Source organism: Nicotiana tabacum, chromosome 19, assembly GCF_000715075.1.
Source record: "Nicotiana tabacum cultivar K326 chromosome 19, ASM71507v2, whole genome shotgun sequence".
NCBI lineage: Eukaryota > Viridiplantae > Streptophyta > Magnoliopsida > Solanales > Solanaceae > Nicotiana > Nicotiana tabacum.
Window position 1 is genome coordinate 147,005,086 of NC_134098.1, and position 20,559 is coordinate 147,025,644.

At 31.9% G+C, this 20,559-nt stretch overlaps 1 protein-coding gene across 1 annotated transcript; it reads right to left on the bottom strand.

Moving 5' to 3' along the window:
* Window positions 1–901: 901 nt before the first annotated feature.
* LOC107764068 (phosphoribosylaminoimidazole-succinocarboxamide synthase, chloroplastic-like) lies at window positions 902–6,322 on the bottom strand (the record flags this gene model as incomplete). Its single annotated transcript, NM_001324826.1, is given in 12 exon segments — window positions 902–1,291; window positions 1,363–1,420; window positions 1,594–1,640; window positions 1,747–1,797; window positions 1,980–2,069; window positions 2,153–2,242; window positions 2,932–3,012; window positions 3,535–3,623; window positions 3,738–3,830; window positions 5,142–5,271; window positions 5,402–5,503; window positions 5,982–6,322. Coding segments are annotated over 12 exon segments (1,200 nt in total).
* Between the last annotated feature and the right edge of the window lie 14,237 nt (window positions 6,323–20,559).

Consider the following 20,559-nt stretch of genomic DNA (forward strand, 5'->3'; position numbering starts at 1 on the left):
TGTGATTATTCCACCTGGCACAATCTATTGTTCTCTTCTTATTTTTATCTTCGGAATGTCCAAGAAAATACATTAGAGTTTTCATTTGAAAAATAAGAAATCATTTTTCTTATATTACCCCCTATTAGATGTTTTTGGCACAAGACGTAAATGTTTGACATCAAAGCCGAATAAAGAAAGTTGAAGGCTGCTCTCTATATGTTCTTTTTAGTCAAGTGAGACAAGTCAAAGCACGCCACCATCACAATTTCGTTACTTTTGAAGAGTTAACGGTAGCATAGTGCAGTGATTTTTCCGTATTCCCTCCATGTGTATAAAACGCTAGACAGCTAAGAGCAAACATCAAAACTATACTATCTTAAAGCATTTTCTGGAAGCATTTACAAGTCAAAAGGTGACACTTGGAGAAATACTATTGTCTGCCAACTATTGAGTTACCCGATACATCTCACATTCACGCAAGGTCCAGAAAGAGTTGTACACTACCACATTCAAACATTAGTGGTTGATTCCACAGCTCGAATACATAACTTATAAGTCACACGTAAATAACTTTACCGTTGCTCCAATCTCAGATCTCAAGAATGCCTATAAAGATAACTCAAATCTCAAGGATAATTGGAAAAAAAAAACAGGGATAATGAAAATCCAAAACTCTAGAAGTTCTAGATAAAACAATTATTTATTTATTTTTGCAATTTAAACCAATTTCCACCATTTTGTAAGATTTCTTGATTTACTAGAAGCATAAGATTGAACCCTTCTAACAGTCATGCTTCTCTTATTCTACCTTTTGGAATTTGAGAGTCGGAATTTCACTTCACGCAAAGTATACAAGTAACTGAGATCCACTGAATAAGGTTATTAGCATACAATTGTTGAGACCATCACTCAAAAAGTGTTCAGAAATAAACTAGCAAGCAGATTTGCGCACCGCAGAGCTATGAGTTTACTTACATTGCCTGTCCCAAGCCCAGATAAAACGGGTGGGATGCAGATAAAACTTGTCAATTTATGAACCCCAACTTACTTGGGACTGATGCATAAGTCTGTCATATGTGCGTCACATAGCATTACAACATTGACTAACTTCCTCGATATCAAGCTTACATTACAATCCTTCAAATTATATGGAAGATACAGTTCTTCAAATTATTCCCAAATGTCCCAGCAGAACATATTAGTTCCACCTCATAAACCTTGTACAAGATGTTTCCTATTTGATGCTATTTTACTGCAAAGATGACAAAGCCTGTGAAACGTTTCTCGAGATTCGATCATGAACTGGCTCCTGCATGAAGAACAAGTTTCAGTAAACTGCTGTATTCATCCAATAAATAATTGTTTTCTACTCAGCTTTACCTTTGTCCCAGGCATCTCGAATCTTGAATTTGTTATCGTCTCGAACAGGAAAATGTATCTGTTAGTAAGGTGGAAATCAGCACTAATAACTGAAACATTGAATAATGATAATCGCAAGACACCTTTGTTACAAGTAGATCACAGCCAAGTGAAGTTTCAGGGCTTTATTAGCTAAAAAGGAATGGAGGCATTGCCTCTACAGTGATAACATGAAAAGACATGGAACCATACCGCCAAGCTAATTCAGAGACAAGTTCTTCTGGAGCATCAGGTAAGACCTAAGCAGGAAAATTGATTTTTTTGGATTAGTGCAGTTCGAATACGAGTGTTATCTGAATACCAAGGAAACGAGAGGAAATAAAATGCCCATTTCCTACAGATTACCTCATCCTCGTATGGGTTGCAATGATTTTTGAACCACAGCCTCAAGAATTCCTAGTCAAATATTGTAGTAAATGTCAGCATCTTGGAAGAGACAACATACTCGAAACTCATAAGCTAACTGGGAACATCAAAGAATAAGTATAATTATATTTTCTACTTTCCTAATCCAGTAAAGATTAATGCATGAGCATGTATGCAAGAGATACTGATTAAGTTTCAATCATGTAAGAAACCTTGTCAATATTTTCAGGCTCAAGACCACTCTGAAAGCGTTCCTGATAAGAATGAGCAATCCAATATCTGCTTGAGTCAGGTGTATGCACCTAAAAGTAGGAAGCAGATGATGAGGCCTTAACTGAGAAAAGTAGAATCATTGTCAAAGAGGCACAAGGAAACTATCGCTTACCTCATCAATCAAATAAATTTTACCATCAGCTCCCTTTCCAAATTCATATTTGGTGTCCACCAATATCAGACCATGATCTAATGCTACACGCTGCAATGTGAAGGTTAGTGAAGACAACTGAACAGCAAGGCATATTTATGCCTATAATATTGTCTAACTGCATTCTACAGCTAAGACAATATATACATCAGAAACTCTAACCATTAGTGTTTTAAAAGGTTAAGGAGCAGGGCAGGTATTTTGCCTATCATGATATGGGCGTTAGCCCAACGAACTTTTTAAGTTTCAATACTTTTAAAAATAAGAAGAATATTCCAAAATAGATTAAAATATAAAAACTTATGGGAAATAGATTAAAACTTGTGAAAAGTTCCAAAGCAAATTATGTATGAGAATTGATTTAACTATCTATGTATAATAATAAATGTCGACTATGGGGCATGCCACATTTTTTTATAATAACAAAGAGGCATGCTACTTCTTTGTCCATACAGAATGGAACTTCGAAATTCCAAGATCGTCACTGTGGAAAATTAACTAAGAAAAAAGGAAGAAAAGCTTTGGTCTCCACAATCATTAACCTATTGCACAGCACAAACTAAAGCCATTTGATAAGAAACATCATGAAAGCTTGAAATTAAGGAACAGGGATGATATTGAAGTGAGATCATGCCATTATTGGTTCAGCGAATTTGAGTGAAAGAGACTGGTATTAACAAAAAGAAGCATGGTAAGAATACCAAGTAAAATAATTGATAAACATAATATAAACTGATTACCTGGCCAAACTCAAATAAGCTAATCGCCTTCCTACTCACTTCGTCATAATCAGCTTGAGTCATAAGCCCACGTTGAACTATCTGCAGTTTAAATTGCTCAGGACACTTAAGCCATCTTTGCTTACAACAAAGTTCAGCAATTTGGTAAAGACAACAAATGTGCAACAAGAGAAAAATCTAGTAGTATTATCATCTATTGTCTACTATAAGTTTTAGCTTGTCGGCCAAATATATTGCAGATAAAGTGTCATTCTCACTTCCAAATCAACATTTATTCTGTGTTATGACAGATATCAAAATCCCCAGGCTTTGGCATGAAAATGCTCAAAAAGCTAGAAAATCTGCCTATAATACCAAAGCGACCAACCAGATTCTGACAAATACCACCAAAATACCAAGATGCAAAACAGAAAGATGGAAATATAATCTTTCAAGAACGCGTCCAGCTAGTCATTTTTTCATAATTCATCCATTATATCTTATGCTAATTCTCATCAACTTTTAAGAAATTAGCTCATTCTTTTATAAAATAGTAAATAGAAATAAAGAAAGACTGGTAGAGAAGTAAGAAGTAAAAGAAAAAAGGAGAGTTAAAATACAGACCTCGTCTGGTGTTACAGGAACATCATGATCTGCTGCTTTAGTCGTTGGAGTGAGTATATTTTCTTGAAGCTTTTGATTTTTCACCAAGCCTGTAAAACACGTTCATCTTGACCATAAGAACAAAAATCAAGGAAACAAATAAAAAGAAGAAGACAAAAAGCTAAATGAAAATGGTGGCATTCATGCATTTATACAAACCACACCATCTGGAAGGCTGTTGCCGCAATAATTCCGAAGCCCTTTATTGTAGACTGTCCAGAGTGATGTATCAGTGCTTCCAGTAACATACCCTCTTACTAGAAAAAGAAGATAATGTTAATATCTGAAGTCACGGCTTTGTTGATGTACAATAACAAGACAGTCACCAACAAACATAAACTAACATGAGAAGTAGATGCAAGGACCTAGTAACCTAATACAAAAAGCTTTGAGAAGTTATCGTTTATTTTTAATTCCACTAAAAGACACATTTGAAAACTTGAAAGCATACTTGTCAAAAATAAAATGGAAGCATAAAAATCAGATGCTTATTAGGAGGTTTTGAGCTTACATATTTAAAATGACATCTAAAAGATTTTCAATGGCATTAATTACTAAGAAGTAGCACGGGAAAAGAATATTACTGATGTATATTCACAATATAATACAAGAAGTCTTATTTATAACTATACTCTACATAGTACATATTACTCCTATTCCATGTGGGACTAGACATACTTATATATATATATATATATATATATATATATATAACTATTACTTATATATATATAACTATCTAATAAATACAAAGACTCACCATTGATTAGGTCCCTTCCAAGCGCTAAGGATGCTTCAAATTGACATCTAAAAGAATTTCAATTGCACAAATTGCAAAGACTTACCTTCAGTTAGCACCCTTCCTCCCAAAGAGGAGAAAGGAAATGCTGAGGATGGTAGGATAGCTATAGTAGTGGCTCATATGTGATCCAGAGCGAGATTCAAACACGTAGCTAGTCCTTCAGCATTTTCCTCACAGTGAGAAATCATATGATAGTCCAACTATTATGTTCTCTAAACTATGTCAAATTTGTTCTTTGTTTTACCTCTTTTCTCCTTATTGGGAGGTGCGGGTCAAAGGCAAATCCAGGATTTGAACTTTATAGATTCGAGTATGGAATTCTAACACAACATTTGATTTAATAGGTTCGAAATCAATATATTGCACTTATTTAGTAAATTTTCTAACACATACAAAGTTCGAGCAAAAGCTATTTGAACCCATACCTTAACCTCTACATCCTCCCCCCGGTGGGGGTGGGGTGGGGGTGGGAGTTCGGTAAACCATGTTAAGCTTGTAAAGCCATAAAAGGAGAATTTTGCGACTAAACATATAAGCATCATAGAGCAAGAAGTGCCCAGATTGAGAATAACAAAGAGAGTTAACTTCCATTGTTTCTAAACATGCAGGTCCAGAAAATATAACACAAACTGATAATTTGGCTGACTTCAACAATTGCCTCACTACATGTAGTAGTGAGGAACCTAACCACACATAAAGCTCATTATATATTGGTCGAACAGTGAACTAATTTTGCAGATAATAACACTATAAGGTAGAAACTCACCAACAAACTCAACAGGGAAAACCGAACACTTCCTCGCAATAGTTACATTCCGATCAGGCACCGATACCACTGCATTAGGAGTAATATGTTGAGTCTTATTAAACCACCATAAACTTGTCTCATTAAGGACCTGCATACCCAGAGTGTAACTACGTTAAATATTGAAGATAGTGATCATATTATACTTATTACTAATTGAATAATATCAATACATTCTTCACATAAGCTACCTTGTAACGGGAATAATAAAAAAACTTTACCTGGCCTTTGAAGGGGATGGAAGCAAGAATTCTGTCAAATGCACTTTGCCTATCTGTTGTCACCATTACAAGGTAATCCCCTCCATCATATATATCTCTAACCTTCAAAGCGCATGAAATTTGTCATATGTGCATTCGAAAAAAAATCACATTTCACTACTATGAACATATATTTTTTGATGAAGTCCCATTAAGAAAATAAAATCCCTTTTAGCAAAACTATGCATTAACACTTCGGGACAATGTTCCAGCATCCCACATATTTATCTGTCACACGCTGCTAGCTAACAGAGAAAAAACATTAAATAGAAACACTAAAAGATAATCCCTCCATCATATACATCTATAATGTTCATACACACATGCAATTTGTCATATATACATCCGTGAATAAAACATACTCCCTTCAAAACTACGCATATAAATTTGGGATAAAGTCGTCGACGTTTCATCAAGAAGATAAAATCCATTTATCAAAACTATGCATTTAAACTTTTGGACAAAGTTCCAGCACCCTACATATTTATCTGTTACATTCTTCTAACTAAAAGAGAAAAATACAAGTATTAATATTTATTACCTTGCCTCTGATTTTGGACTTGAGTGCAGGTACAGTTAAATCAAGATGGGTTTCAGAGAGGCAATTAGATATTGAAGTTTTGATAGCGTTCATGACTTCTTCCTTGTGGTCATTGTCGGTTAACGCTATATGGGGTAGTGGGTTTTGCTGTTGGCTGGACATAGTGGATGAAGTGACTGATGGGTATTTCTTGAATTTCAAAAATTTTCGAGATGCTGTTTGTGAGAATGAGAAGATTGGTTTACTGATAGAGTGAAGGTTAGGGTTTAGGGTTTTGGGAGGGTTTAAGGCTGGCAAATGATGTGCCATCGTTTTTCCCCTTCTTTCCTTTCTCCTTTCTGGGTTTTGTGCTGTGAGGGTTTAAACTTTAAAGACAAGAAAAGGGAAGAAGGAAAAAAGAGAAGAAATAATATACGGAGGGTTGGTTTTCCTCAATTCCCTATTGAAAATAAGTAGTAACTCAATTTATTAGCTATTTGAGTTTTACTTTGTGAGTGATGACTTTATAATTCTTCTTCTTTTTTCTTCCCCTATCCATATATATAATAATATACTTAAAAAATACATAAAGGCCTGTTATCAGTTTTTATTATTGTTATATCACACTAAATATATATAAAAAAATATTTTCAATAAAAATTTAATGAAACTGTAGTAGAAGCCAAGTATATTAGATGGCATCTTTCTTGTCATGTGATTGACTCATTAGCAACATTTATTCTATTATTAATTAGTTGGGGAAAAAATACAGCAAATTCTAGGTGATTTGGAAAATTTTAACAGCGAAAGCTGCAGTACAATTAGGGGTCCTTATTTTCTATAGATCCTTCTTCTAAATGGTCTCCATGTTATGCCTTACATTATCTTTAGAAAACAATTCACTGTAAAATCTTTGATACATCAGTCCCTATTTAAATCATGTTGTACTAAGTAAAACTCAAAAGCACTATATTTTGTTATGTTAAAAATCAAAGAAATAAGGTAGAGTTAGATATTACGTATAGTAGTTAGGAGATGAAACTTAAAATCACTTGAAAACTACAAACTTTCTTGGAATAGTTCTTTTTCAAAAATAAGAAGCATCTCTCGCGAAATTTACTGCAAGCAAGTTATCTACTTTTTACGTATGATACGAGAATTTTGATGGGTTGGTTTTGTCATATTGATTGCTTATTTGCTCCTTTTGTTTTTTTTTCTTGGTTTCCTCTTCATTCATTCTTTTATGTTAGATTTTCTTTCGATTGGTTTTTCTTTGTTTAGATAGGCGAGTACTGGGGTATAGGGACTAGGGATGTAGTAAGTTGTCAAAGAATAGGAATATAGAAAGGACATATTCTTGTAGAAATTAGTTGATTGTCACTTTCATTTTCACTAGTATTAACACTCACGCGGATTCGCGGACACTAATCATGTCAAATATTGAAGTTATTTGGATTATATATAAATAATCTTAAATTTTAAACTTTCTCGGTAAATATAGATAGTCATTGGATATTAATAAAAAACACTACATGAAAAAAATTAACCATTTCTTCTAAATGTGACTCATTAATTTGAGTAAGCAATCATGAGGTCCTCATGCCTCACATTTTGTTGTAAGTGTTGTGAAAATTCAAATGAGGTGGTGGTTAATATGAGATTAATTGATGACACTGGAATTAATTATGAACAGCTTTTAAAACCAGAGATGTGGTGTTGAGCATCCATATGATGTGCTTCATGTCCTGATATCATTATGATAATGCAATGCTTGTAATGCTGAGATTGGTGTTATTGATATATACTTTGTGGTATTGTGTTGGGTTGTTGAAGTGTTGGTAGGAGTTGTTTTGGTGTTACTCTGGCAGGTGGATAGGCCCAATTACAGGGGAGACTCTGCCGAAATTTTTTGAAAAATTTGGGAGTTAGTAAAATTTAGAGGATTGAGATTTGCAAAGGAAGAGATAAGTTATATTATGTGTTTGAGGGCGAATGATCCTAAGCGGGGAGAATGTAACACCCCAGAAAATTTTTGAAGTACTTCAACACTATCAAGAAAATTTATGTGTGCGTAGGTGTCACGACCCCAAATTCCCTCCGTAGGATGTCGTGATGGCACCTAATCTCTAAAACTAGGTAAGCCTAACAATGCAGAATAATAATAAATATCTTAAATAAATAAACTACAATTCAAACAATTTCAACTCCCAAAACTCGGTAGAAATAAATCACAAGCTTATAAGAATTTATTCTCAATGTCTCTATATATCAAGGTCTAAATAAAATATAAGGAAGTAACATAAAATGATAGAAGGGAACTCCAGAGTCTGCGGACGCTGGCAGATATACCTCGAAGTCTCCGTACACAGGTAACTCACTGACGTCTAGGCTGGTAAGATGTAACTGGAATTTGCACAAAAAAATGTGCAGAAGCATAGTATGAGTATACCACAGCAGTACCCAGTAAGTGTCAAGCCTAACCTCGGTAGAGTAGTGACGAGGTCAGGTGAGGCACTACTGGAATATAATAATGGAATGGTAAAATGTTTAACAATATAGTAAAATAAAATGACACTGGAATGAATCAAATAGTATGTCCCATTTAATGACACCAAATAATTGCAAATAATATCTCGTGGAATCAAAACAGAATTTCCTTCAACTTTATGAAAATCACAACAATTAATCGAAGGCAACTATGGCTATAAATCAATATTAACAAGGGCACTACCGAGGTACCGCCTCGTAGTCCCAAATTATAAATAATTTCACAATATCTCATTTCCTTATATCACCGCGGGAGCCTTCACAATTTATTTAAAGAAAATATTTTTTTTCGGGAAATAGCATCCCGTGTTTTAGCCACCCTTATCACACCGCATGACTTCTAGTAGTCACCCCTACTAGCCACGCGTATCAAGCCACCCTTATCTCACCGCATGCGTATCAATATCACAATATATCACAATTTGCACCTCAAATGCCCAATATTTCAATTTTCCACGAAAACAAATCTCACGAAAATATTTAAGAATAAATAATTCAGGAAAATAATATTCCAAATTTTTAATACGTTGCTTCAATATCAAAATTAAAAATGTCAAATACTTTATATTAATAATTTTTAATTAAAAAAAATCAACCTTCAAATAATGCACAGTATGAAAGAAATCAAATTTTAATTAAACAGGTAAAACAATTAGCAGGAAAAAGGCAAACAAATTTAAAATATATATCACAGATCAATGATGAAGAATATAACTAAGATAAAATAATTTAATAAATGCGCAACAATGATCTACACAATTTAAAAATATAATCTTTTATATTTAGCCCGTGTACACACTCGTCACCTCGTGTACACGACTTTCAACACATTTCAATAATCACATTAATATCAATTCTATGAAAAATTTCTCCCACACAAGGTTAGACAAGTCACTTACCTCGACTTGCTCCAATTTAACCAAGTATTATGTTTTTTCCTCGATTTTCCGACTCCGATCGACTCGTATCTAGTTATAATTAATTCGATACAGTCAACAAAAATTATAGTAATCAATTTCATAAGAAAATATTATATTTTTATTAAAATTCGAAATTAACTCAAAATTTGCCTGTGGGGCCCACATCTCGGAATCCGGCGAAACTTATAAAATTCGATAACCCATTCAATTACGAGTCCACCCATACTAATTTTACCAAAATACGATAACAACTCGACCTCCAAATCTTAAATTTTTATTTTTGGAAGATTTTACAAAAATCTTAATTTTTCTTCCATAAATTCACGGATTCATAATGTAAATGAGTATGGAATCATGAAATATAATCAATATAGGATAAGGAACACTTACCCCAATGTTTTTCCGTGAAAATTGCCCAAAAATCGTCCAAGAACCGTGCTCCAAAAATCCAAAACGAAATGAATGAAATGACCATTTTTGGTCCTTAAGTTTCTGTCAATCCGTCACTAAAAGTCCATTTTCCGTCACTAAAAGTCCACCAGAAACTGCTCTATTAGCCTTCCTTCAATTGATCATAACTTTATGTACAAATGTCCAAATGATAAATTGTATAACTTTCTGGAAACTAGAATCTACCGACTACAATTTTCATGTTTTGCAACTTTTCTGATTCCTTATGAATTGCAAAATATAAGCTTCCAAAGTCTGCTCCATGCATCAGAATTTCTGGCGAAACTGCTCTACCAGTCTTTATTCAATCTATCATAACTTTCTGTACAAATGTCCAAATAATTAATGGTTTAACTTTCTGGAAACGAGAAACAAACGACTACAACTTTCGTGTTTTGACAATTTTTCGATTCCTTATGAATTATGAGATATAAGCTTCCAAAATTGGCTCCACACACCAAAAATTTCTGGCGAAATTTCTGCAATTTTCTGGCGAAATTTCTGCAAATTTCCAGCAACCTTCTTTGTCCGAAATCCATTCCGTTTACCTTCCGAATTCCACTCGAGACCTTCGGGACCTTAACTAACTATTCCAACATGTTCCAAAATACAATACAAACTTAGTCGAGGCTTCAAATCACATCAAACAACATTAAAATGACTAATCGCACCTCAAATCAAAATCTATGAACTTTGAACTTTCAATTTCTACAAACAATATCGGAACCTACCAAATCCAGTCTAATTGACCTTAAATTTTGTACGCAAGTCATAAATGACATAACGGAGCTATGAAAATTTTCAGAATCGGATTTCAACCCCGATATCAAAAAGTCAATCCCTCGGTCAAACTTCCCAAAAATTCAACTTTCGGCATTTCAAGCCTAATTCCACTACGGACTTTCAAATAAAATTCCGATCATGCTCCTAAGTCCAAAATTACCATACGGAGCTGTTGGAATCATCAAAATTCTATTCCGGGGTCATTTGCACATAATTCGATATCCGGTCACTATTTGAACTTAAACTTTAAATTTTTCATCAAAATTCTATATCTCGGGCTAGGAACCTTGGAATTTGATTCCGGGCATACGCCCAAGTCCCAATTCACGATACGGACCTACCAGAACTGTCAAAACACTAATCCAAGTCCGTTTGCTCAAAATATTGATCAAAGTCAACTCAGTTATGTTTTAAACATCTAATTCACGTTTTAATTTATTTTTCACCTGAAAACTTTTCGGAATATTTTTACGGACTGCACACGCAAGTCGAGTAATGGTAAATAGTGCTTAGATCACATAATTAATCATTAAATTTAAAGATGATATTTTGGGTCATCATAGTATAGGCACGAGTTGTTATAGCCAATTGAGACTAATACCGTGCGTTGTTGTAAAAATCAGGCCTTTTGAAAATATTTGAAGTGTAAGAAATTGATCTTAAAGTTTACAAATATGGATAAAAGAAATAATCTCAAATGAGATGATGTTGTCGGGCTTATCTCAAATACGGTAACGGGAGATCAACCGTGAGTATATGTGTAAAAGTAAAATCATTAATTTGGTAATATCAGAATAGTTCTTAGAATGTTCGAGGACAAACGTTTGTTTAAGAGGTGGAGAGTTTAACGACCCGACTTGTCGTTTTAAGAATTTACGCCACGTTCAGTGGATTAAGGTCTCGAGAAGTTTCGTAATATGTATTATGACTCGTGGGTGTGGTCGAGTTTGATTTTCGGAATTTAATTAAAAGAACAATTCTTATTTAGAAGCTTAAATGGAAAGAGTTGACCGGAGAGTTGACTTTTGAGCAAACGACCCTGGAATGGAATTTCGATAATGGAAATAGCTTCGAATGGTGATTTCGGACTTAGGCGTATGTTCGGATTTGGATTTAGAAGTCCGTAGGATAATTCGACGCATTTTGGCGAAAGTTGGAAAATATAAGATTTTGGAAAAGTCCGACCGAAGGGTGAATTTTTGATAACGAGGTCAGATTTTGATTCCGGAAATGGGAATAGCTCCCTTACATCAATTATGATTTGTGTGCAAAATTTGAAGTCATTCCAGATTGATTTGACGTTTCGGCGCAAAATATAGAAGTTGAAATATTTGAAAACTTATAATTCGATTTGATCGCGATTCGTAATTCCGGCGTTGTTTGACGTGGTTTGAAGCCTCGACTAAGTTCGTATTGCATGTTAGGACATTTTGGTATAATTGGTTGAGGTCTCGGGGGCCTCGGGCGAGTTTCGAATGGTTAAACGGATCAAATTTTGACTTGAAGGAACTGCTGAAAATCTGCCGCTGGTGTCATCGCATCTGCGATGAAATTGATCGCAAATGCGCAATCGCATATGCGAGATTTAAGTCGCAGAAGTGAAAGGAAAAGGCCTAGGCAGTGGTCGCAGGTGCGAAAAATATCCTGCACCTGCGTGATCGCAGAAGCGGGCAGAGAAAGCGCAGAAGCGGAGGGGCATCACAGGTGCGCGTGAGGCATCGCGGAAGCGATTCACACAGAAGCGGAAAAGATTCCGCAAATGCGATGGTCAACTAGGCAGTGCACTTCTGCAGAAACGGGTTTTTACTCGCAAAAGCGAACTCGCAGGTGCGACTAAAAGGTCCGCAGGTGCGAAACTGTGAAGAAACATAAAGATGAAACTTGGCCATTTTTGGCATTTCGTTTTAGAATTTTTGGAGCTCGGATTTGGGCGATTCTGGAGGGATTCTTCACAAGCTTAGTTGGGGTAAGTGTTCTATATCCTAAAGTAATTATATTTCATGAATCTATGATTATATTCAGCATTTAGTTCGGATTTAAATGGAAGAAATCAAGATTTTTACAAAATCTTCCAAAAATGAAAATTTAAGATTTGGAGGTCGAGTTGTTATTGGAATTCAATAAAATTGGTATGGTTGAACTTGTATCGGAATGGGTGTTCGGGTTTCATGAAAATTATGTCGGGTTCCGAGAGGCAAGTCCCACGTTGACTTTTATTGACTTTTTGGAATAAATTTTTAAGTCGACGTATTATTATCCGGAATTGATTCCGATAAATTTTAATGAAGTTATACAATTAATTTGGATAGATTTGAGATGTTAGGAGGTCAATTCAAGCAAGAAAGCAATTTTGGAATATCGACATAGCTTCAAAGAGGTAAGTGTCTTGCTTAACCTCGAGTGGTAGAATTTTCCCTTAGACATTGAGTCTTATGTGCAATTTGTGTAATTGAAAATCATATACGCGAGGTGACGAGTACGTACTTGGTTTATATGTGTAAATTTTATTGAGTTAAAGTCTTGAGCATATTGTGTAGTAAATTGGATAATTGTTGGCATATATTTAATCATCTACTTGTCGTGCCTAAATCCTTGTTGTTGACTTTATTGTTATATGACAATTTGATGTGATTGTTATTTGATTATTTATGAAATTTTGTGAATTTGCTGGTTTGATAATTATTGGAATTTAATTTCATTTTGGATTTTCTCCTCTGCAAACAATTAATTAAATGAGCTTAAGAAGAGGTGTTTATATAATTATTAGAAATTTAATTTTTATGAAGACTTTGCTTTATGTTGAGTAATTTCTATCTCTATTGATTATTTTTGGGTGTTGTACACATTGTGTGGAGCTTTTGGCTATTTGTTGTGAAATTGATTGACTTGGTTGTAGCTTTGGATTTTGGTTGTGGCCATTGAAAAAATTGTGATATGAATTGATTTTTTATTATGTTGCTGTGATAATTTTCCGTGTAAATTGTTGTGTTGTGTGAGTTATTATTTTGGGGAGATAAGGGTGGCATTTCACCGTTCATATTATGTGGTTATAAGGGTGACATTTCACTGTTGTTGTGTTTGTTGAAATATTGTCTAGGCGGAGCGATAAGAGTGGCAATAAGAGCGATAAGGGTGGCTATTGATATTATCTGGGTGGAGCAATAAGGGTGGTTATAGGAGTGATAAGGGCGGCAATAGGAGCGTGGGGTTGTGGTGTTGATAATTTTTATGTGATGTTGTGATTTTATTGTGTTTACTTTTATACCTTGTGCAATTTGTCTTATTATTGGTAAATTGATAACAATATAATTTATGTTGAAATTGAGAGCCGATGGCTATTGCCAGGCGGATTATAAATTGAAATGTGGGCATGAGATGTCGTGAGTAAATAATGAGGATATTTGGCACGTGAATTGTCTGTGCAGTTGTGATATGAAATGTGGGCACGAGGTGCTGTGATGAAATGATAATGATATTTGGCACGTGAATTGTCCGTGCTGTTGTGAGATGAAATGAGGGCACGAGGTGCCGGGAAAATATGATGATTTAATTATGGGCACGAGGTGCCGTGAAAATATGAAAATGGGCTGAGACCCGTGTTTAAAAAAAATATGAAAATTGACTGAGACCCGCATTTTTTTTATGATTATGAAATGAGATGTCACATAGTGACTTTTTAATTGAAAGAATTATATTCAAAATGTTTAATTGAAATGATTTTTACTTAGAAAGTATTATATGAAAGAATTGTATTTGAAATATATTTATTTGAGGAAATTATATTTGAAAAGATTTATTGAAAGAATTATATTTGAAAAATAATTATTTCAGAAAATTATATTTAAAAGAGAGTTATCTGGAAAAAAAATTATGCGAAAGACATTTATTTGAAGGACTTGATTTAATTGGGTGTAATTGTGTTTATTAATTTTTGAGTGATAATAATGGTATTCTTGTTATCTGTTGTGCATATAACTGGTTGTTTTATCCTGCCCTTATTATTATTTGTTTCCTATTATTTTGTATATTATATTACACAGGTTATTAGACTAGTGAGTGTCTTGACTGTACATCGTCTCTACTCTATTGAGGTTAGTCTTGATACTTATTGGGTACCGACCGTAGCTTACTCATACTACATTTCTGCATATTTTTGTGCAGAGTCAGGTATTGGAGACATCGGACTTGAGAAGAGTTAAAGCGGGATCGTAAGGATTCAAGATAGAGTTGCTTGGTCGTCGCAGTCCCTTGGAGTCTTTTCATTTCATTGTACTGTTAATTTTAATCAAACAGTATTGTATATTCGGTCCTCGTGATCATTCCATGTATTCAGTTAGAGTTCGTGACTCAGTACTACCAATCTTGGGAGGTTGTACATTCATATTTGTTCCGTTGTTAGTTTTAGTTACTTATTTAATAAAATAAAAAAAATGGCTCCAAAAATGTAATTGAAATCAGCTTACCTAGTCTTATAGACTAGGTACCATCACGGCGCATGTGGTGGTATTTTTGGGTCGTGACATAATGTAAGTGAAAATATTATCCTTAATTCAAAACTCATCTCAATTGGCTATCTAAAAATTTAAAAAATTCTTTAGCTAGTGAATTGTTTTCCAGTATGACTCTATTTTGATATTTGACATTAACCATGTTAAATATCTGAGTTATTTGAATTATATGTTAATAACCTTAAAATTTGAACCTTCTAAATAATTATAAATAATCGTTAGATATTAATTAAGAAACACTACATGAAAAAAGACTAACATTTTCTCAAATCTCGCAGTGATAATTTTATTTTTACACTATTCTCATTGGCGTTATCGGAACCTAAAAATAGCCACAAAGCGAAATAATAACTCATATTTATGGAAAAGCACAAAGGTTGACACAATATAAACGATTCTTTGATTACGACGTGACTCTTTTACTACGACTTGAACTCTTATTTGATATGATATTATCTTGCAAAAAAAATTTCTATTTTGAAATATATTTGGTATGATATATATATCAATAATGATTATCTTTATAATGATGTAAGTGAAGATATTATTCTTAATTTAAAATTTACTTTAATCGGCTATCTAAAAATTTAAATGATTCTTTTGTCGAAAAAACTTTATTTCAGTATGACTCCATTTTAAGTTTATCGATATTTCTAGCCACAAAATTTAAATTTTTAATACCCTATATATACAAAAATTTTGTTCTTTGAATTATTAAGTGTTAAATTAGTTGATTGTTATTATATAACACTGCATATATTGTCTTAAAATTGCTAAGTAGTTTATTTTTCGACACCATACTTGGCTTAACCTCAATACAAACTACTCAAATTGCATTTAAATTCAAATTCGAATATCATATAAGTTTGTTAGTAATAGTGATTTTTTAAAAATGGCACACAATGTAAATATAAAAAAAAATATTCTAAGATACCCTTATCTTATAATCTATGTATTTGAGTTGAAAAAAATATTTGAAATCGATGAGATTAACTTCCAAAATTTTTATATTCAGCAAAGATGAAACATAAGAAGAAATTCGTTGTCATCTCTTATTTCTGATTTTTAGATCTTTCATACACGCTTTTCAATATTTATTTTTTTTATCTTATTTTCTATGTCATTATTTCTTTTGTTACAATAAAATAATTTATTTCACTATAAAAAGATGAGTTTTAATAGAAATTACCTACATAAGAACTTTATTTATATATTTAGTCTTTGGTTGAAATTCTTTCATATTTTTCTTTTGGCTTTATCTAATCAGCCTAAATAGGTGCTCACCTGACTAATTAAATTAAAAAATTAAAGGATGTGTAATTTATATATAATCCATATATAATGTGTGTATAATCGTGTGTTGTCGGTATCTCATCTATTTATATTAGCTATAAAAAGTAAAGAATAAATCTGGGTGGATATTTATGTAAATATTCCATAAGATTTCGGTTTTTTGAGTTTATCCATGATATGACTTCTATTATAATAATTTTAAAAACTCTCTACTAATTTTTAAAAATATCTTATCTTTTTATTATCTTTGAAGTAGAAAAAAGTAAGGAATTTTTTCAAAATAATTTGTTTACATTTTTGAAAAAAATCACGCCATACCATTTTTGTTTAAAAAAATATACTCTTTGTTACACTTGAAAATCGCTATAGAAACTATCAATTAGAAACCAATATCTCTCTTGTTGAGTTCGAGAAAAATAAAAGCTTTCACATAATCTAATGATTCAAAACTAATATTCTTCAACGAAAAAAATATTATACCATGCAATATTGGCTTGACTGCAGCTAAATGAAAGAGTTTCAACTTATACCCTTCAATTCATAGAATGTGCTAAATTGAAATTAATGATAGCAATTGTATAGCCAAAGTTTGGTTATTTGTTTGATGTCCATTTATACAAATTGTCTCTTCAAACAAATATTTTTCATAAAAAAAAGAGAAAAACAACTTTTTTTTAATATTGACTAATTTTTGTGATGTTTCTTTCTCCAGAATGTATGTTTACTTCATTATATATGTAAGTAAACTTTTATTTGATTTTTAAACTCTTTTTTTTTTGTTATTTGGATAAACATAGACATGTACCATATATATTACATTTATTTTAAAAGAAATTTGCTTTATTCAAATCTATCTACAGTGTTTTAAAGAACTATAATTATAGGGTTTTAAATGTGAAAGAGTTTTATAGTTATAAGGAGTAGTTTTTTTTGTTTTTGTTTTTACCAGAGGCGAAGTAGTATTTAAATAATTAGAAAAGATAATAAAAGTTTCTAACATGATTGCATATGATCATTAACCGAATTAAGTAACATGATTAAAATAAGATAAAATTTTATTAATTTAAATTTGAATTTTAAAACTTTATCTATAAATTTAAAATTATCTTTTAATTCAAATTCAGTTTTTTATATATATATATATATATATATATATATAGAGAGAGAGAGAGAGAGAGAGAGAGAGAGAGAGAGAGAGAGAGAGAGAGAGAGAGAGAGAGAGAGGTTTTAGTTTTGAAATATAATATCATAATAATAGACAAAATGAGAAGAAAAAACAATTAAACCTTATTTTTGTTTGATGGTCCAAGATTTAGTGCCAATAAAAAAGTGTAATTTTGTTTTTGGCACGCTCAAACACTTTTTAACTTGGATAAATTAATTTCTTATGAGATAAACTCAAATTTTAGATGAGTAGTCTGAATATAAGTTTGTTAAAAATAGGCCAGCTAGACAAATAATTTTGAATCGTATTGACATCATTAATTTAGATTTTTTAAAATAGTGTTTTATAGCTTGGGTGTCCGTAGAGATTGACTTTTTTAAATATATATTTAAATGCTTCCATTGTATGATAATTAGTAGTTATAAAATGAGATTTATATTTAACCCTCTAGGGTTACTCAATTGGTTTGGAGGGAACCATCCATACGGATGACCTGGGATCGATTCCCCTCTCAATGCCTTCTGGGGTTGAAAGCCTAGTACGGTATGTGTAGTTTGCGTACTATTACAAAGAGGGAGGTTTACCCAGTGCACACAGAGTGCTCATCCGAAAGGCAGAGATTGTAGCGGTTGCGGATTTCCCCTCATACCAAAAAAATAAATAAAATGAGATTTATGTAATTTTATTACAAAGATTTTTAGTTTTCTCATGCTCCTTCCGAATCTGGTGAATTAACCTATGAATTAGTGTATGAATTAACTAAATATATGTTGTTATGAATGTTTTCTTTTTTTTCATATATAAAAAAATAATTATTGAATTTTTTATGATTGGTACATTCACTAACTCTTTAATAATAGCGTGATACGCGAACATATTCACTAGTTAATATTATACAACGTGACCTTTATTAGTATATAAGATCTAACGTGTGGTTGACAAATGACACATACAGTCAACTGAACTTCATGACATGTATTAATCATTAAGACTCCAAGTTCAAAGGTTTTGTTTCTGAAAACAACTAATGATTTTATTATGACCACATTAGGTGGCTTAATACGCTTAATCAAATCAGTGGTTTTATTTGGTGGCGACTCTAAATCCTTTTTGGACATACTTAAATTATCGTACTTTTAAACAAACCTATAAAAGTTCTTTTTTCGTTTTCAAAAATTTGAATATTTTTTTCCATGGATACGAATATAGAACATTCTGATAAAGACAACTTATTCAAATGAAAAATTAACTAAAATCAAGTGAAATAATTTAAACTAGCTTGCTTTATGCCAAAAAAAAAAATCCCAAAATTTGTCGAGTTATTTCGATAATTCTAAATTGTGCCTTTTCTCTTGAAGCATATTCACACCAAACTCTAGTAGTGTTTCTGAATTGATTTTATGGTATGATTCCATCTAGTGATAAATTAAACTATGTCGTAAATAGTTATATAAAGAAAATATATAGAGAAAAAACTGTATAGAATTTATTTCTAAAAAATATAGTTATACAATTGGCATAAAGGAGTTCTCCTTTTTTTATTATTTATAGAAGAATAAAATATTCTTCCCAGGAATTAGGGGTGTCAATGGTTCGGTTCAGACAATTATTTTTTAAAATTTGTACCATACTAATTTTTCGGTTATTCTATTATGTATAACTAAAATAAGACTTTTCAAAACCGGTTCGGTTAATTTTCAATATTTTTTTAAAATGTCATGTAAAAATTACTAGTACAAGTAGAATGCAATAACATACGTACTTTTATAGAACTTAACAAAATCTCTAGATATTTTTACTATTTAAAGGGTGATGGATTAAGAAAATACGAAAGATGGCGAGAGTATAGATCCATCAACTATTCTACAACAACGTAAAAGAAACTAAACAAAGACAAAGAAAACATAACCACACGAGTAAAAAGACATTAACCAAACTGAAACTCAAGAATAAAGTCTATAGAAGATTAAATATTCAAAAATATACATCTAAATCATACAAAAGGAAACATATTCAATATATTGTAGTTTGATACTAATCGCTAGAATACCTTATGTCTTGCTAGTGAATATGCTAGAAATATTTTAGTTTCAATAGAAGTAGCATTATATGTTTGGGAATTAGGATTTTGAATTTAATTACTTGTTGGCTTGTAACAGTTTTCACATTTCTAAGGTACAAGGAAAATTTTAATATATTACAATTATTTTAAAACTTAATATGTAAATATATTTTTCACATGTAAATTTATTCGGTACGATTATTTTCTTGATTTATTTTTATAAAATAAAAAGCCTACCCTGATTATCGGTATGATTATATATTTATATAAAAATCTATAGTTTTATTAAAAGAAACATAAAAATTGGTTCGACATGATACGGCTCGGTCGATTTAGTCGTTTTTAAATATACATTGACATCCCTACCAGGAATAATGTGCTCATTTTTGGCAAAAGAAATCAAGCTACCATATAATAATTACTTTTCTTACAAGAAACTTTCCTTTAATAAACCTAACTATACAAGGAATGTATATCCATAAATAAATGTTCATAAAAACCTTATTTTTCCAACATTTTGTTATCAAGTAATACAAGTAATATCTCTCAAAAATAATTCTCTTATCTATTTTTGATCCATTGATAATAAAAGCAATAAAAGTCCAATGACATAAAAAAGGAAACACTTAATTATGATATATTATTATCAGTATCCAATCAGTAACTTTGTGATTATTTAGTTAATCCTTAGAAAATATTATATACGCTTCACAAAAAGATGCTTAGAATCAGGTAAATTCAAATATCTAAATCAGAAATAAATTTAAATATCAGTTCCTAATTTTCTTAAATTTATTTGAAGTATTGAAATATTATTGCGAACTTTCAAACCTTTGGGCTAGGAGTATATTTACATCTTTTTTATATAATA